The sequence below is a fragment of the Dermacentor silvarum genome, chromosome 3 (assembly GCF_013339745.2).
Source record: "Dermacentor silvarum isolate Dsil-2018 chromosome 3, BIME_Dsil_1.4, whole genome shotgun sequence".
NCBI lineage: Eukaryota > Metazoa > Arthropoda > Arachnida > Ixodida > Ixodidae > Dermacentor > Dermacentor silvarum.
The window spans coordinates 8,454,167-8,472,565 of record NC_051156.1 but is presented as its reverse complement, the minus strand read 5'-3'; the positions used below and the strand labels follow the sequence as shown (position 1 = coordinate 8,472,565).

Sequence of the window (18,399 nt, the reverse complement as noted above, 5' to 3'; positions counted from 1 at the left end):
TGATATTGGCAATACTAGTGTAATTTAGATGATTACGAGGGGATCAGTGCAGAGATGTAGGAATGTGGTATTCTCTTGGCCTGTCGTGTCGGGCATGTCTGGTTTTTTTTTTTTCACTGCGTGCTGCATGTTTTAGTGTCACTTATGATCAACTTGTTTTAAAGTTTTTTCGTGTCACTAACTGAATGTAACATCACATCCTGTCTATGTAGACTTCACCCCGCCCACTAATATAATTCAGTTGGAAGTCTGTCTCTTTACATGTTAATGTCCCCTAGTTAGTGCACGAAACCTGTCATCATGAAATACACATACCTACTTAGTGGTATGAGCTGCAGTGTTCCATGCAAGAAATTTTCAAGCAATTTTCAGTCATAATTTCAGTGAACAGCGAATTTTCAGAATTGTGGAGGGAACAGAGAAATTGGTCTACAGAAGGAGGTACCTATTCAATGTTACTACTGCAATAGCAATTATATGGACGCTCGAGGCGCAATGATAGTTGCTGTCATTCTGTCGGTGCATGTCATTCCACGGCGCATGCACTGCTTGCACGTGGAGGGTTAGGGGGTCTCCAGCATGACCTCCAGAGACAAGGATGTTTGTTTGGCTGCAAAAACGAAGTGGTGGCACACCCTCATCACTCCGTTCAATCAACTTGGTGGATGAGCCAGGACGGCATTCTGCATGCTGGCACAAGCATTGCATGCACACAGACTGTTGACGAGATAACCTCAAGTTTGTGGCCACGACACCAGCGCCAATTGCTCCACTAGTGGACAGATTCCAACATCGCCAGTTGCCTCCTTTCCTGCCGCAGAAACCGCGCACCTGTTTACGTTGAAGTGCGTGCTACTGGTGTTTGTGTTTGCACTTCGGCAAGCGTGGTCTTGTCATCCTGTAAGAGTGGTACAAAGTATCTTTGTGTCGCTCAGTGCCACAGCAGCCTTGATGACATGAAACACCGAGACCAGCCTGTGAAACTGCTTATTTCAGAGGAATTCACAGATGAGACAAGCACCGCACTGTGCACAGTCAAATCGTGCATTTTTCTGCGCGCATGCTTTCTTTTCATACGTGTTTTGGGATAAATCGAGTGGCCCCTACGTACACAATGATAACGGTTAGTGTACTAACTTCATACACACGGGCACGTTCAGTCAATGGTGGCCCCTTTCGGGAAGAAGCGCGCTGCAGGACCAGCTGATGGGGGAGAGACATTTCTCATGGTTAAGTGGGCAGTGTGGAAATGTGGAAATGGTGTGAAAGCAATACCATGTTTTAGCAGCAATTTAAAGGAAAAATATTGTGCGTATGTTCAGGAAAGTCTACTCGTAGGAGGCCGAGCGACAACCGCATTAATTTACACAATTGGCAATTGCACACTGTTTGTCATAAATGATAAGGCACTCGGTTTATTCATTGCAAGTCATTGCACTAATAACTGTTCGTAGCCATCACCAAAACAAAGTTCATTTATCATTATCTTAAATATGCCGTTCACCTACCAAGTGCCGAGAGAGAGAGAGCACGCGCAGCACGACTGAGCGCCACGTGTCCGAGAGAGCAACAAATGCAGCACGAGCGCTGCAAGCAACGAGGAGCATGCGCAGCTCAACTGAGCGCTCCTGTAGAGAACACACAGTGGTACGCCGACATGACTGCAAAAATACACTTTTAATGCGTTCTTAGTGTACTTGGAGCACTTTTGGGGGGCTATGTTTGTATCTACGACCCACCTGGGTCACGGGTAGTCCGTGATCAAATGGGTAGCGCATCGGGCTGCGGTGCTGAGGAATAAGGGTTCGATGCCAACCGTCAGACCAGCCTGGGTCACCGAGTATGTGGTAACGCGTACGTACGTGCCACTCTTCAACGAACCTTTTTTAACATTGACACGGGTCACTGTAGATGCGGGACTAGGTAGGTACCGCTGTTCGAAGATAATTTTTGGCACCGACTTGGAGCACTGGGTATGTGCCGGTCTTCAATGAACCCCTTTGATGCCAATCATTGGGCATGTGTCAGTAGGTGTGTGCTGCTCTTCAATGAATATCTTTGACGCCAGCTTGGGTAACTAGATATGTGCCAATGGGAATGTGACATTCTACAATGGCAAAAAAAGATCCCTTAAATTTCTCCAATGTTGAGCGAAATTGAACCGACATCACGAGGGTTCCTCAAGGACAGCAGCCCAACACCTTTAACATTGGGCGCGCTTCTCCAGGGGTGCAGTAGCGCCACCTAGCCGACGTTGTCTCACTCGTCTATAAGCACGAACGACTGACGGGGCCCATGTTGAATTAAGTTTTTCTCTACCTCTATTAGTACTCTAGCATTGCTGTGCTGCTGTGTGTATTCAGTGGTCTGAGCAAAAGTGACAGTAAATGTCCCGCTTATGTAAATGTAAAGTAAATCTTCCAGCTAACACCCACTGTGATGGCTGAGTGACCATGCATGGTGCTCCACTAATGAGCATAAGCTATGAATCTGATTCCCAGCTGTGATGGCTGAATTCTGATAAAGGTGGAATGCAATAATGCTCGGCTACTGTGCTTTGCGTGCACATACATATTAAATGCCTCAGGGCCCTCAAATATAATCTAGAACGTCCTACTATTTTAGCTCCCATGTTGTGTTAAACACTATTAATTAATCAAATTAGAACTAATGATATTCTAGTTAATGAACTCACTACCACGCTTAAGCTATGTTTCGTGGCCATTTGCTAGCAAGCACAGCCATGTTTTCGTTTTTTTCACCTTTTTTTTTTTTCCAACTACACTGCTAGCAGCTTTCTCACTGCTAAAAATGATACTGTGTGGGCTGTATCACGGAGTAAGAAATAACGGGAGCGCTGACTCACCTGATAAGGTGTTTCAACTTCTTTCCCGGCGAGCCAGCTGCTTTGTGGCACACATGGCGCCGAAACTTGTTGCTAGCACTTAGAGCTGCATCTCCTGTGGCAGCCCAAGGGCGGCGTCGCCTGTAGCGAGGCATAGTGTGCTTTTTGTTTGCCAACTATAACTCATTTACTGAAGAGATATACGCGCATTTCTGCTGTTGCTCACGTGGTGGTGTGTGTGTGTGCACACGCTAGCGAGTACCGATTGTCCTTTGCTGAAGTCCACAGGATGTTTTGCTACTTTTAAATGAGTAAAAATTTGCTACTGTAAGGGCCTGTGTCGTGGTAGCAGCTGTTAAACATGCCGATTTTTTACATTGATATGCTTGGTATAATCTAACTGGTTAAATTTGTTAATAAAAAACAAATTGAAAGATCTAAACTGCCCCATGTCTGTGTGCATTCAGTACATCGGTACATAGTACATCAGTACGTTCAGGAGAAACCTTTGCTTACTTGAGCGTATTTTCGTATCTTGTCCGTGTTCATAAACTTGAATTTCTGGCATGTTTTGGTCTGTGTTGTGACATACTTCAGCCGGCATGCTATACATACGAGTCCTGCCACCAGGCTGACATCCCCAGTCCCAATTAAAGCCTTCAGGTGTGTTTACCACGCACTGCACCACTTAAGTTGGCAAATTGTAGCAGCAGTGCCCTAAAATAAGTAAGGGCACCAATTTTAATGCATTTAGAAACATCAGCGCACTTTTGTTCTATGCTGGAACTCTGCTTAAAACAAATGCAACATTATTTAAATGTCAGTAGTCATTAGCTTAGTGCTGGCAAGCACAATCGCAAGCCAATATGCCGCTACTGCTACACTCAAACGTTGCGCTGTTTTTGCCTTTATTGCCACTAGTATAACAGTAATGGGTAACTTCAGCAACGCAATACTTCTTCACTCTTCGAAATCGGCTGATCTTAAATTTACTCATTGTAATCGCAATCGACAAAAACGTACTGCAGTGACATACGCCTTCAAGCAGCAACAACAGCGAAAGCGCACCATCCAGCCACTTAATATTTTGATAGCTGAAAGGGTTCTTGACACGTTCATTTCTCGACTTGACCACTGCATGGTGTGAATGTTTGGTGCCAACAGCTAGGGAAGGAATAAAATGAGGCGAGTACACTGGAAAGCCACAAAAAAGAAAAGAAGTGAACAGAGACAGCACGGTGGAATACTGTTGGGTGCCTCTATCTATGGAACATTAGCTGGCCTCACGAAATACATTGCAAGATAGGCTAGTCGGCGCTTCAGTATATTTTACTCCGTGGGCTGTACACACAAGTGTCACGTACAATGCTTTTAAAACACAACCTTAATACGCAGCATCAACAGGAAAGGGTGGCTCCTTCAGAGAGGGGGAAGAATATCAGTGGCACAGCTACATTTGCTTCATGGCTCCCACGTTAGACTGCAATATGCAAACCAGATAACTAAAGGGTAAAGAGTATTGAGACAGTGACAAATTAACAAACGGCAGTAAGGGTGTTAAATGCAGCAAATATCGCTCAATGCCTGTCTAGGAGTGTGGGGAACTAACTGGCCAAGAATGCATACAGCACGGCTCTGCACTATTTGTGCGTGCCTTCTACGAATTCCTATGCCATTGACTAAGTTTGCTTTGTGTGGCATAAATAATCATAATTGCAAGAATCATACATTTTTTAGAACTTGTGTATCTTTATTACAATTTTATGGTAAAAGTATGTTGGTGCAAATGTACACTTTAGATGTAATTGCATAAGGTCATGTCCTGTGTGACGCATGATTTCATAACACCTGTGCTGCACACTGAAAAAGTCGAGAATGAAATTGATCAGCCTCGTCAGCCTGGATAAGGCTCCATTGCCTTCTTTCAGTAACTTACAGACAACCCGTCACTCACCTGGAAAAAGTAAATACTTAACAAACCTCTTGAGCTTAAGGTTAATTAATAAACGGCAAAGAACTAGCAAATATTTTTGATGATTACTTTGTATTTATGGATCATCCTCCTATTGCGGATGCTAATAGATGTCGTCATAAAGAATCATGCAAGGGTACAGTGTTCTTAAACAGCATATTTGAGTGCAAGGCGTTCTCTCTAATCTCAGGTTTAAAAAATATTACTGCTTGACACTATTATAACATGCAGGTCCGCACAATAAAATTTGTTGCAGATCTTATTGTGGGGCCACTCGCACGCATTTTTAATCTCTGCTTTGCCAGTGGTACTTTTCCAATGCAGTTACAAATCGCCAAGGTGGGGGTCCTTCACAAAAAAGGTGACCGGAATAATTTAAACAATTACAGGCCTATGTCAATCTTGCCTAAGCTTTAAAGGCTTTAGAAAAAGCTTTACTTTCTTGCTTGTCGTCTTTTACGGATAAACATAACCTAATAACATGCACAATTTCTGTTTAGGCAGTACCGGTCCACAGAGCTCACCACCCTCCTCACACAGAAAGAGTTTATATTGGAGAACATTGAACGTAAAAATTTTATATTAGGTATCTTTATCGATTTCACTAAAGCGTTTGATTCCTTGAACCACAGTCTACTCCTGTGCAAGCTACAATTATATGGCATACGTGGCTTAGCGCACAACATGATTCAGTCCTACTTGAGCAATCGTACGCAGTGTGTAGCAATTCGTCATCACCTTTCGTCTGTGAAAACCATTTCTTGCGGCGTACCCCAAGGCAGTATTTCAGGACCTTACCTTTTTAATCTGTTCATTAATGATATCACACAGATTGATCAGGAATTAAAATTTGTAATATATGCAGACGATACACGTTTATTCATTCCGGATAGCAATCCCGTGGCACTATTGCGCTGAGGAAATGAAATTCTCTCCAAGCTAGCGCTCTGGGCCTGAAGTAACGGACTAACCATAAATGTGAAGAAAACCAAGGCAATTGTATTTAGGTCAAAGAGCAAGCAACTTCCAGCAGAATTTTCACTCTTTTTAAATGACAACCCAATAGACATAGTCAGCAATTTCAGATCTTTTAGTGTGATATTCACTGAACATATGCTCTGGGACATGCAGACCGATTATACAATAACAAAGCTGTCACGAGTAACAGGTTTACTTTATAGAAATAGAGATCTACTACCCATGAACATTACAATGTTACTATATCACTCGCTTTTTCTTTCTAACATACAATACTGCTTTCTTGTATGGGGGCAATACAACATTAACGAATATAGAAAAACTCGCTCGTGCCCAAAATAAGATAATCAGAGTTATATCTAATGTTCCATGGTACACTGGAGCGGCTCCTCTAATAAAAAAATATGGTTTAATCTCTATGTAAAACTTTTATTATTATTGCCTCAGCAAAACATTGTTAAGAGAAAAACGGCATCACTTTTCCAATCTAACTCGCCTTGAGAAACTTACATTTCCATATACAATACAAGAAATTGGGAGTACTGCAATGTGCCACTAAACCGTACTAATTATGGAGAGCAGATGCTCAAAAGTACAATCCCAAAAGTGTTAAATTACTTTAATGGTCATGATTTTGTGTTAGAGAATCTAACCACACGAACTTAAGCGTGTTTTTTCATAGTTTTTTCCATTGTTTCGTTTTTTTTCCCTACATAATCATTTTTATTCAGTTGAACATGGCTCACAAACTTTAACTTTGCTTCAACATTTTATAAGCCAGCATGCAAGTTAATTTTTCTTCCACTTGCTGTAAATGGTTGCTGCTCAAACGTTCGGGGGTGAGAACCCGTCAAGCTGCCTTATCGGCAGCTTTTTCTTTTCACCCCTCCATGTACACTGATACATGAATAAATTATTGATTGAACTAACAGCAGCATCAGTAAAGACTCGGGACTGCTATGGTGAACTTAACATTGTTTAATTTGACGATGTCAGTCAGGTCACACAACAAGGCTTTAAGTTATGCAAAGTTTAGATTAGAGGAGGAGGAGGTGTTTTTAAAAAATCACAGCATATCCACGAGGTGAATGATGATGATGGGGCGAAGCTCCGGAGGGATCATCGGTAAACCGTGAATACTCTGAGTAATTCGCCCAGTATATGATCAAGTAAACACGTGAGAAACAGTGTGTGTATGTATACAATACGTTTTATTTTCTTAGACGCTTCTTCTTAGATGCTTGGTTTGCGGAGTCCCTTCATTACCACGGCTTTGTGGTCCGTGAAATGAAGGGATAACGATTGGATAACGCCTGCTGCTTCGCGTTCGCGAACGCCTGAGTCTTCGCGCCGTAGCCGTGCCGCTTCTGCCTCTCGTTCTCGCACTACGGGGTCTTCGCGCCACCGCCGCGCTGCCTGTCGTGAAGCCGCGGCCTTCTGCCTGCGAGCGCGCGCCGCTGCCACCTTCCGTGCTCTCCGCAGCCTTGTCTTCCATCCGGCGACTCCGAGCGAAAGAGAAAGCGTGCCAAGAGCGAGCACCTTTTATTATAAAATCCCCTAGTGGTAACCCGTCGCACTGCACTGTAGCGCGCCGCCTTCCACGCTCTCCGCTCCGCAGCCTTGTCTTCCATCCGGCGACTCCGAGCGAAAGAGAAAGCGTGCCAAGAGCGAGCACCTTTTATTATAACATCCCCTAGCGGTAACCCGTCGCACTGCATTGTAGCGCGCCGCCGCCGCCTTCCACGCTCTCCGCTCTGCAGCCTTGTCTTCCATCCAGCGACTCCGAGTGAAAGGAAAGCGCGCCAAGAGCGAGCACCTTTTATTATAACACCCTTAGCCGTAACCCGTCGCACTACATTGTAGGTTTTCTCATCAACTATACGAAAAACTAGCGCCATCTAGTGACATTATATACACTTATATATAGAAAGATCGACACTTACGCCATCTAGTGAACACTTCATAAAACTACAGGTGGCTACCACTTACGCCATCTAGTGAACACTTCATAAAACTACAGGTGGCTACATACTACATCGGAGGAAGGACAGACCCACGCCCTAAGGAGCTTCGCCCCTAAAAGTGCAGATGCCATTTGGAACATTTTATCACAGCCAAATAAATGAAAGGAGTGCTGACTCCAAAATGTACACTTCGCCAAGTTAGGCCCAAGTATCCATCTTGCTTGTGGCACCTACACCGCCTAATGAAAGGTGAATACTACATTGCATCTGCAAGTTTATTTGTACCCGAGGCAACAGGCCCAAGCTCTAAATACAGTATATACCTAGACGCGTGAAACAGCAGCAGCAAGCGGCAGCCTTTTCTGCAAGAAATGAATAATAGCTCAAATTTCAAAGTGAACATAAGGGCTTGCTGACATTGGCATGCACTATGTACACTACAAAAGTAAATGTCAATTTTTTGCCCAAACAAAAGTAAATATACAGTACATCAAAAGTAGGCATAAAATATCACGCAAGGCAGTGAACAATTCTTATAACAGCCTTAAAACTCGTGTTCAGCAAACTAGATGCTTGACCAGTGGTAGCCGTAGCATTACAACACGCAGATTAACAAGATTTCTCAATGAATCATGTCAACATGCAACATAGTACACAACAAGAATGTTGACACTGCTGCACATAGTACATTATATGCATCCATGATGCTCACAAAACACATATGTTATGTTTCACATACAGCTACTTCCATAGAAATATCATCTTGGCTCCCCAGTTTAAAGGGGCCCTGCAACAATGCCCAGTGGCTATAGGCCATGCCTGAGCCAAATGTCATTGCCTCACGTGCATCAGGGAACCCACAAAATCGGGGGGTTTCGAATTATAGCATTTTCTTAATCGAATCAGTTACAAACATAAAAAAACGAACTTTGAATATCTAATCAAATACCAAATATCTTCTCACTTCTAAGCGAAGTCAAGGAGAAAGTTTGGCTGGAGTCATCTTTTACCATCTGGTAAAAGGGCTTATTCACATTATTCGATACATGCATGTAATGCTGTCTACAACTGGGCATCCGGTCAACCAAGGACCTCGTAAATGATAAACAACTTTTTTCAATTCTCTGATGCACCATTAAATCAATAAAACAAAGCACCAGCACACCACCACAAGCACATAGAGTGTTGAGTTTACTGATGGAATTATGTGTAATATACTACAGCACTGCACATCAGCTAAAAGAAATGCAACTGGGACAAGGTTGGAAAAATGAAAAATTGCTTTGCCTAAATATTCATGGGCTGCCTAAGGGAAAGACATTATTATAGCTTGACTGGAAGTTGCACAGAAGTTGGCTGCTCCATACCTCTGTACAGAATCTGTTGCTGTCCTCCACTAGAATCATTCGGAACAATTCTCGCTTGCGTTGGACTCTCTTCCCCAAGACTCCAATAAGCATTTTTATTTGTTTTATTGAAACAAAAACAGATGTTCAGCAATTTCAAATACTGAATTCTCAAGTTGAATACGAATAGCAAATACTATTTGATATTCGTATCTATAGAATATAGAATGTTCGCGCACCCCTCCTCAACATCATTCAAAAGAGCATCCACCATTGCCTGTAACTTCTCAAATTTCCTGCCATTTCTGAAGTTTATTATGACACCCTGGGAAACATTCTGAATGTTGGGCTTGGCCAAATTTCTCCAGATGTGCCTAATCAGCACCTCTGACAAGAAAAAAAAAAGGGCAAGTTTGCACTCGGTCGTGCAAAACTTAGGCACAGCGACACGGTAGATCCTCAAGTCTTACTGGCTGCTACTGCTAGGTAATAACTTGGTTGCTGCTAGGTCTTAACTTGGTATAACTTAACTACGCATTTAGGGAAGGTATTCTAGAGCGATCATTTTCGGAGGTATCTTCCCTTTCGCGACATTTCGCGTGACTACTGCTGGACGCGTCAGTGCCTACGAGCCACAGCGTTCCTGGCATGCCACAAACGCAGGCAGGCTAACCAAGGTTGGCACAGTGCCAAGAACGCTGTTGCTTGCCGACGCCGAATGCGTTGGAGGCTAGCCGCTCGATATGAATCGGCCAGCTTCGCTGTGTCTTGAGCTTTGCACGGCCTAGTGCAAGCTTTTGCCTTTTTTTTTTCTTCTGGCCGGCTCAGAGCGCCGCAGAGAGGAGAGAGGCGGGGGTCAGGAAGGGAGGGAGCTGGCAAGGAGGAGACCATGTGCGCATGCGCCACGCAGCCCTCCTCTGCCCTCCTGGTTGCCATGGCTACGGCGTGGCAGTTTCTTGATACGAACCACAAATTACGGCTGGCTTAAACAGCTTCGCTGTTAAAATGTCTTCATCAGTGCCACATTTGCTTCATGCCACTCATGGCTAAATGAAGATTATAAAAATATCCACCAACTCAAAAAGTGCAATAAGAGAGTGCAATACAATGCTTGTTTCCTCTAGAGCGACGATCGTCGAGTCATCTCCTCCCTCTCTGCCACAGCCTTTGATAGGGTTTTACTTTCCACCTGTCCTCTTGTGCATTTTCCATTTTCAGTTGTGCTGGCAAATTCTAAGCATGCACTTTAGAACCACTATGACAGATACTTAATTCCAAAGCTGTAATCTTTGCACAGTAACGGCTGCCCTCCTAAATTTACTGCAAAGCTGTTTATGCATGGTTTTGAGCAGTCAACCGCTACTCTCGTATGGTATTTTCTCACCACAATGCCTTATGCGTTCTATTCGGTTAGTACACGCTTTTAATGACTGCACAGAATTTTTGCCTGTGAGTGAGTGAATAAACTGTCAGAAATGTGTGTAGACTACAGTGCTTACAGAAAGTAATTGGCTGCTTTATTCGATAGCTGAAATACTACAGACGAACGGGGCAAGGCCTGACAAAACAAAATGAAATCGCAGTTTTGTTTGAAGTATGAACCAGCCACAGTGATAGTGAGTGCAGTGTTACGTGCAGTAAGACTGGCATTGTTTAACACTGTATCAGTTGCAAAAAAAAAAAAACATTCGAAGCACCATCTGACCTGGTATCTTCTCGTCACCATCCATGAGAAGTTTGGGTTTGTTCGAAGCTTTAAAAAACCACGGCTTCTTTCTCGTGCAAGTTTTAATATACCACATTGCACTTTTGTCTCTGCTATCAGTTTTTTGGTGCCTGCATTTCAATTTGTGCTGCCAGGTTTGCTTAACTTTTTACCTCAGCGCATTTTGCAATGTTGCACGCACGACAAATGGTGCCCCCTTAACCATTTCTGCTCTTAGCACTTCATCGATGGGATGCAAGGCCCGCTCCACCCTTTATTTTTCTCATTAGGAAGTCTTAACTTGTCCGTAAATGTATGACAGCTTACAAATTACCGGATTATCGAAGCCGTGGATGGCATTAGCAGAGCTGGTAGCGATATCTTGTGGTGCTTTGTACAACTACAATGTGTTCGAAACATTTTTGTATTGGGTGAGTGTTCTCAGTGAAGGAAATTCATAAAAAAAATTACCGCATATCTACGAAGTGAATGATGATGAGTGGGCGAAGCACTGGGGGATCATTCGGGCCAGACGCCGGAAGCATTCTCCGGAAGCCGGAACCAGAAGCCGGCTTCCGGAAGCTGGAGCTTGGCGTACATATACTGTACATATACATATATATACTGTACATGTGTGCAGTACACATGTACACGCTCTGGTATACACAGTATACATGCAAACCAGAGATACAGACTACGTGGGCCACTAGGCTCGGCCCTAAGGTGCTTCGCCCCTAAAAGACTGCACGTTAATGATTATGTTGCTGCCAGTGCTTTACACCAGCAAGTAGAAAATAGTAGGTCACTGCAGTATTATCTTTGCGTGCTCTCCAGTTTGACCCTGTGTCACAAGATGTCGCTACTAGCATTGTTGCTGTTGCTGCCATACACGGCTACGATAACCTGTTATTCTGCAACTGTTAAGGAGTTTGCAGACAAGCTAAAACTCTCTAATAGTTCACATAGTCTCCCTTAAAAGAATGCACTGCACACAATTGCCTGAACACCTCTATTTCAAGATGCAGAATGCTTACATACGTGGGACATGCAAGTGGACCTTATACTCGGTTACAATTTAAGAGTCCTGCGCAGGCTCTGTCCACAAAACCGCACTGCATCTGTGCTCTGTCTATGCGCACCACAGTTCCCAGGAGACACCAATACTAGCGCAGATACATTAAAATAAGTTTGCCTCCACAGTGACATCACAGAACCAAGTGAAAGTAATTCGCCGGTGCATCTATAAAAAAGACGAGTTAAACTGCAGTGTATTTGACACTGAATTTTTAGTTTGTCACCAACTATAGCAATACTTTGATTGGTTTCTCATTTTTGACTCGCGCTCATCTTTGTGCGATAGTTGACGTTGGGCTTTGATTTGCACTAAAGGTAGCGCTTTCTTGCTTCTCTGCAATAAAGAAGTAAACAAGATTTTTGTAGTGATTTGGTTGACATGTCAATTTCCAGAGGCGGAATGTGCCAGGCTCAAAACTTTTGTTTGCAGTGGTTTATTTATTTCTTGCTTCCAGCTTCGAATAAATTTTATTTTAGGGACATTATAACATGATGATCATCATTATCGGGAAGCTATTATGGGAAGCTGTCACTGTCCCCACAAGCACTGCCACAGTTGTAATCGTGTGTTGTAATGGAATGCATCAGTAAGAAAGTTTAGCATGATGATGTGTATGACTGGGCAGAGCATGACATCATCACGCTCTGGGCTGTCTTTACTGTAAACCTCCAGCTTAATAGGAATGGCAAAAGGGAAGAAAATGCTCTAAAAATGTGACGAAGACAACACCCAATTGCCCGTAGCTCGGTTAATTCTAGACACTAATATTAAAGAATGGGAACATTTTGTTTGAAAGATTTGTGAGGTGATGCCCTTTGATTAATAGCACCAGACACATTTCTTAGCGTTTTTTAAAAAGTGTTGCAAGGCCCCTTCAGCTCTTAAATTGCACCTGAAATGCTGGTTATACCACCTGGATGAAAATGGTCTGTCTGGCATAAAACTATAGAAGCATAACACAATCTAAACGTACCTGCAGACATTCACAGCACCTGTGCTGGACAGCCAAAATGACATATTTGATGACAATGTATCGATAGTCACCTAGCACTAAACAACTCTGTATACTACAGTCAACAATAGCAAAACTTTGAAAATCCAAAGCTGCTCTAAGTAAACACTGTGCCTCAAGTAACTTAAGCATGGCTCATGTCCAGCTCAACAGAAACACATGCATCCGAAACACCAGAGAAAAAGCTGAACTAAGTCAGTGTCATAAAGCCACACATATATAAGCTTCTAAAGTGACTCTACCACCTGTGTTTCACGTATACATAATTTTCTGGCATCTATAAATGATCCTGTAGCTGTTTCATAGGCACAATCAACAAGCTGTGGTAGGCCTAGCATTTTCATTTATCAAGTGCCGCTTTTAAATACTTCTGCAAATGGCGAGGTTAGCAAGCACAACAGCAGCATACAAACAACAAAAAACTTGCGACTGTTCAAACTAGCTGCACCACTTGTGGTCTAAGAACAATAACATTCTTTTTTACGCAAGAGCACATCATTTGTTTTACAGATGCTGCATTCTCGGTCAATCATCATCAGGAACATGTTCATTTTTGCATCTGCACACTGTAATGTCTAGTGGAACAGCCCACCAGAGCAATGGACATCCTGTTGATGAGCCCGGGAACTATGCAATGTGAGAATAACGGCGATGGGAAATGCGCCAGTCCACTTGCTGCATCTAGTTCTCCAGCCTAGGCAATCGTTGTACACTGATTGTGACATCATCGAAATCAAGAACACAATGCCAGGCAGATGCAACACACAAGGAGTGCTTCCTTCAAAGTCGCTTCTCCGTGGTAATTGAGAAACTGGTGTCAGGATATGCCACCTTGTGGCTTACAGGGAATGCTGCACTCAACTTGCTACAATTTCAGGCAATGCTATGAGGCACACATCAGGCGAAGGCCATCGGTCAACAATTTTCCCGTGCTTACACGCACTAAGGCAAGTCCCAATACTGAGGGGAAAAAAAAAAGCAAGCCTTCAACTTGCTCAATAATGAGAAAGAGAAATGCTACTAGTCCAAATGTCACCACACACTATTTGAACTGGTGATCTCTGCTAACCTGGATGGATCTATTCCTGCATGTACAGTCTTGGCAAGAAGTTCCCAGGGTGTGCCTTTGGGCTGTGTGGCAATGCTGCCGCAACACTTCTGCACTCCGAGTGTGGAGAGAAGAGAGGGTGTCGTTTCTTTTGGGCATTGAATGGAGGACGGGCTACATGGTATAAACTTCATTCTCGTTATACGTAGGTGGCCCAGGAACTTTTGACGAAGACTTCAACCGTCTCTGACTAGTAACTTACCTGTGCTGCACATTAAGCAATTCTCACAGCAAATGTTAATGCAGGGATGCTAGGGGTAAACACACCATTCTCCAGAGATGGCAGCGAGAGCAACATGTGCTCAGTATTGGCAAAGTCGCACAATGCCTCACCCTTCTCTGCAGATCTTATCACACAGTAATGTTATATGATATTCCACACTTGCCTTGCACAAATGAGGCAAAATAAAAACTGCCTGATGACTAGAAAAAATGTGCTTTTACATTCCTCTCCAGCAAGCCTGACCCTGACCAACGACTGAGGCACACTTTTGGCATGCACCAATGACACAAAGAACAGCACAATGTCAGCTTCCGCTTAAGAGACTCAACGCTACCATTGGACGGGTAGAGAGTCATCGAGATACCACTTGAAGGGGCCAAAGTCGGGATCAAGATTGGTTCTTGGCAAGTAGTCAATAGTGGTTGAAGAAGGGATTTCTCGGGAGTGAATGTTTCAACAAAGGGACTTGGTCTTTGATGAAGTAGTTGCGGTCACTGACAAAGTCAGGGTGAAAAAGCAACCCATACAGGTTCCTAAGATAAGGAGCCCGTACGGGCTCATACAGGCTCTGAAACAGAACTCTTACAGGCTCGAAAACATATTGTGTTTTTAACCTTGACTTGGTCAGTTACTGCAACTTCTTCCATCATCATGCTATTTGACCGGATGAACTTTCGTCGAAACATTTACTATGAGATTATTGACTACTTGCCAACCAGTCTTAATATTGACTTTGGCCTGCCAAAAGGCACCTATATGACATTGTGAGTGTGTACACTTCCTTTGAACATTCCTTGTTCAAGCACTTCTAATAGCTTCAACCCTACATCTTCCTCAGAACTTCTGTCTCATTTGGTTCCTGGCAATGTCTTTCATATGCACCACAGACATCCTGTCACTATGAATCTGTGAAAGAATGTAACTGTCCAGCACGCACATCACTTTGCTTTGCATCGTTCCATATGTTGCCTTTCTCGTTCTGAGATGTTGCCTTTCCTCATTCACAAACCTATTCCACAAAGCAGAGCTCTCCAGATCTGAACCTGGAAAACGTAGCATCATGAAAGCACTACCACCATGCTGTTGTGATACATGCGCAATTTAAAATATTAGAAAGTGTCAACAATTGAATAAGCACCCATGCCACGCATCTAGACAATTTTAAACACCATTTCTTTACACAGCAAGTACGTAACACCCAATCTGACAAGTTGTCGAAATCGCAAAATGAGATATGGCAAGCCAAACCCTTAATTTGAAGGCAGTGACAAGGCAATCGTCAATAACGTAACCTTTCTCGTGTGTGCAAGAATTTAACATTTTGTTACAAACCACAAGACTTATTTAATGGCTTCTGCAACAAAGCAGAAGTGCTAGTAACATCTGATATTTAAGCATTCCTTGATAATGTTCTGAAGTGTGTTCAACTGTGAGATTTATGCTTTGTTTTCACTCTTAGGTGCATTGAGCAGTGAGCAATATTGTAGACATGCCAACTGGCTGCAATTGAACATTGGCTTCAGTGCCAAGATCCAGCAAATATTTTGAGCCCTGCAACAGGGCAAGCACCTGCCTCCCTCTCCACCCCCCTCCCCTTTTTCTCAAGAATACCTGTAAATGTTGGGTGGGCAATGGCACGGCATTTTGTGGTATGCAAGGACAGAGTGCTGCTGATTAATGTCAGTTAACATGTGAAGCGGCTGCAATGCAGTAATTCCTATAGTAATGGCCACAACAAACGTGCGATCTGCTTTGTAAAATTGTGCACCCTTTAAAATACGATATTGCCATGAAACAATAGTTGTTGTCAATCTTTCATGCCCTCCCCTCATCCCCCCCCCCTTTTTTTTAATGTTTAATTTTTGATGCTGTGCACCTGCTCCTCATTTATCAGAAACGATATGGGATGCTCACGTGGCACTGCTGACGGTAAAGTACAGGGAGCGTTGAAGAGAAAGGTGAAGAAGACTGACAACAATTGGCACCATGTATAACGTAAGTGGCAGTAATGACACCTGCGGCGGAATTTCAGAATAGTCAACTGTCCTGCGAATAGTATTTACCCATGACAGTCAAGAGGTGGTCTCGAGAGTCTAGGCTACTTGTGTACCTCTAGACAAGCGATGACAGATGGCATTGCAGATGCCTGGCACATTTTAACGGAATGTGCTTCCTTCTAAGCTGCATGTTCCGGTGCTGCTCACAGTGTAGGAAGCTCCAGCTTACAATAGCCACACTGCCAGTGGTAACAGTAGTTAAAAATAAAAATAAAGCACAGCTGCTGTGTCCAGGACAGCATCTCCAAAAGAAGGCATAAACACGTGCACACTGTTTCTCGTACAGTTACTAGTAAAGTCTGAGAAACAAAAATGTCAACTCTTACAGTGGGTTCTGCTTAAGACACTGTTGGGCTATGCTCTTGCACTAGAGTGATTAATCAGTCCAGTCCTGTCTGTGCCTTGAAGCTAACGGGCATCACTTCTCTTCTTGGCTGGAATGAAACATTTGTGCTGCTATTAAAATATATAAAAGCTGCATGTTCGTTAACAAAATGGGCACAGTGCAGACAAAAGGAGCAGAAGACCATGCTGACACTTTCCTGCTTCCTCGTTGATTGTTGCTTTGAACATGACCTTTGTCAAGCATCTCTTGAAAATTCAGCCATGTTTCTTTTAATCGTGGCACCGGAGAAACTTCAGGCCATTAGAGTTTGTCGAGACTCTTTTTCGTCTTTTTTTTGCCTGCATGGAATACTGTGCCAGCATCGTCACACCTTTGTGACATCAGGCTCTGCAGCTAGTCTACACCATCTGCTTGGGCATGGATTCACTTGGGTTTCTGTAACGTGTTAGCAAGCCACTTCCAGACGATTGTGAAAAGTGTCTTTAACAGCTTCCACTTTCAATACCCTTGGCACAGACACAAGCAGTGGCTTTTTGGCCACAGTGAAGGTGCCATCTTATGTTCCTCTTCCTTGAAGAAAAAGCGAGGAGTGCACAATCATGGCGACATGCCACCTTTCAGCAGACCCAGCTGCACGGCTGCACGGTATTGGTCGGGCACCTCCATCAGCGCGTGCAGGGCCAGTGCGGCGTCCGGATGTCGGCACCCACGCGTCACCTCGGCATGCCGCACCACCTGTAGGTTGTCGAAACGGCGCTCAGGGACACCATCGTCCCAGCGCACCAGTGCTCCGCACGGGCCGTCTCCCAGCACAACTACTACCAGTGAGAGCGGCGCCACCTGCAACAGGCACATGACTGCATCACACTCGTAAAGCTAGAGAAAGAGAGTCACAAAAAAAAATTAACAGCAGAAAGAACAGAACGAAACAGCCGAAACGCTTCATCCAGTTCCTTCTGTACCTTGCGCTGTTACTCGTTTACACTTCAACACGTAAAAACTGGCCCACATTATCATTCTTTTGGCAGAGAGTGAGAGAGAGACATCTTTAACAGAAATTCGAGAAGTTTCTTTGGCATGCTACTCCAAGTTTAAGAAATAGCAATGCAATAAAAAAGAACACACAACCGAAACTAACATGTCCTCTATGGTGTAGGTTGAGGTAAACAACAAAAGCATGAACAGCAAAAGCTGTCCACTTTTTGACAGGCTGTCCACTTTTGTATAGCCTTTGCTGTCCAAAATACTGATGACTATTGGAAGCATGGTGTCCAGGGGCCTGGTTTTGATAGTGTTTAGGGCCCCATCTCACAGAAAATCCGGCGTCAGCATCGGCATTGGCGCCCGCGGCCGAGAAAATCATCCCCAACCACATTTAGGTATGCCACATCATTCTATCATTAATGTTGCTCATACCTTGTCTTGCATTCTTGGCAAAGCTATTCCTCGGAATTTTGAGAATGACAATCCACAAGCAAATGTCATGAAACAAAACACCCACAGCGTATGCCTTTTATGTTAAATCTTCTCAGACTGAAATATTAAAAGTGCGAAACAAATACGGAAACCTGAAAATGATGTAATTTCTTTGGCGCGGTTGTGCACTATCTCCGGGATCAACGCACGCAAGAGGCCGCGTTTCCACCAGAAAGCTCGCCTGCGTACATAGCGTTCGCCGCCAGTGTTTGCCAGTAACCATTACGGTTGCATAAGCTGCAGTCGCCGGGAACCACTCACATGCACCAATATAATTAAATTTCGTGCACAA

General features: G+C 43.7%; 1 protein-coding gene across 1 annotated transcript in view; it reads right to left on the bottom strand.

Moving 5' to 3' along the window:
* Nucleotides 1–8,016: 8,016 nt before the first annotated feature.
* The window catches only part of LOC119445306 (uncharacterized), a 31,616-nt gene continuing 21,233 nt past the window's right edge, over nucleotides 8,017–18,399 (bottom strand). Inside the window, exon 5 of the mRNA XM_037709620.2 lies at nucleotides 8,017–17,471. Within this exon, the coding sequence (XP_037565548.1) occupies nucleotides 17,229–17,471 (243 nt within the window). The 3' untranslated portion in view covers nucleotides 8,017–17,228. The remainder of the gene's footprint in view (nucleotides 17,472–18,399) is intronic.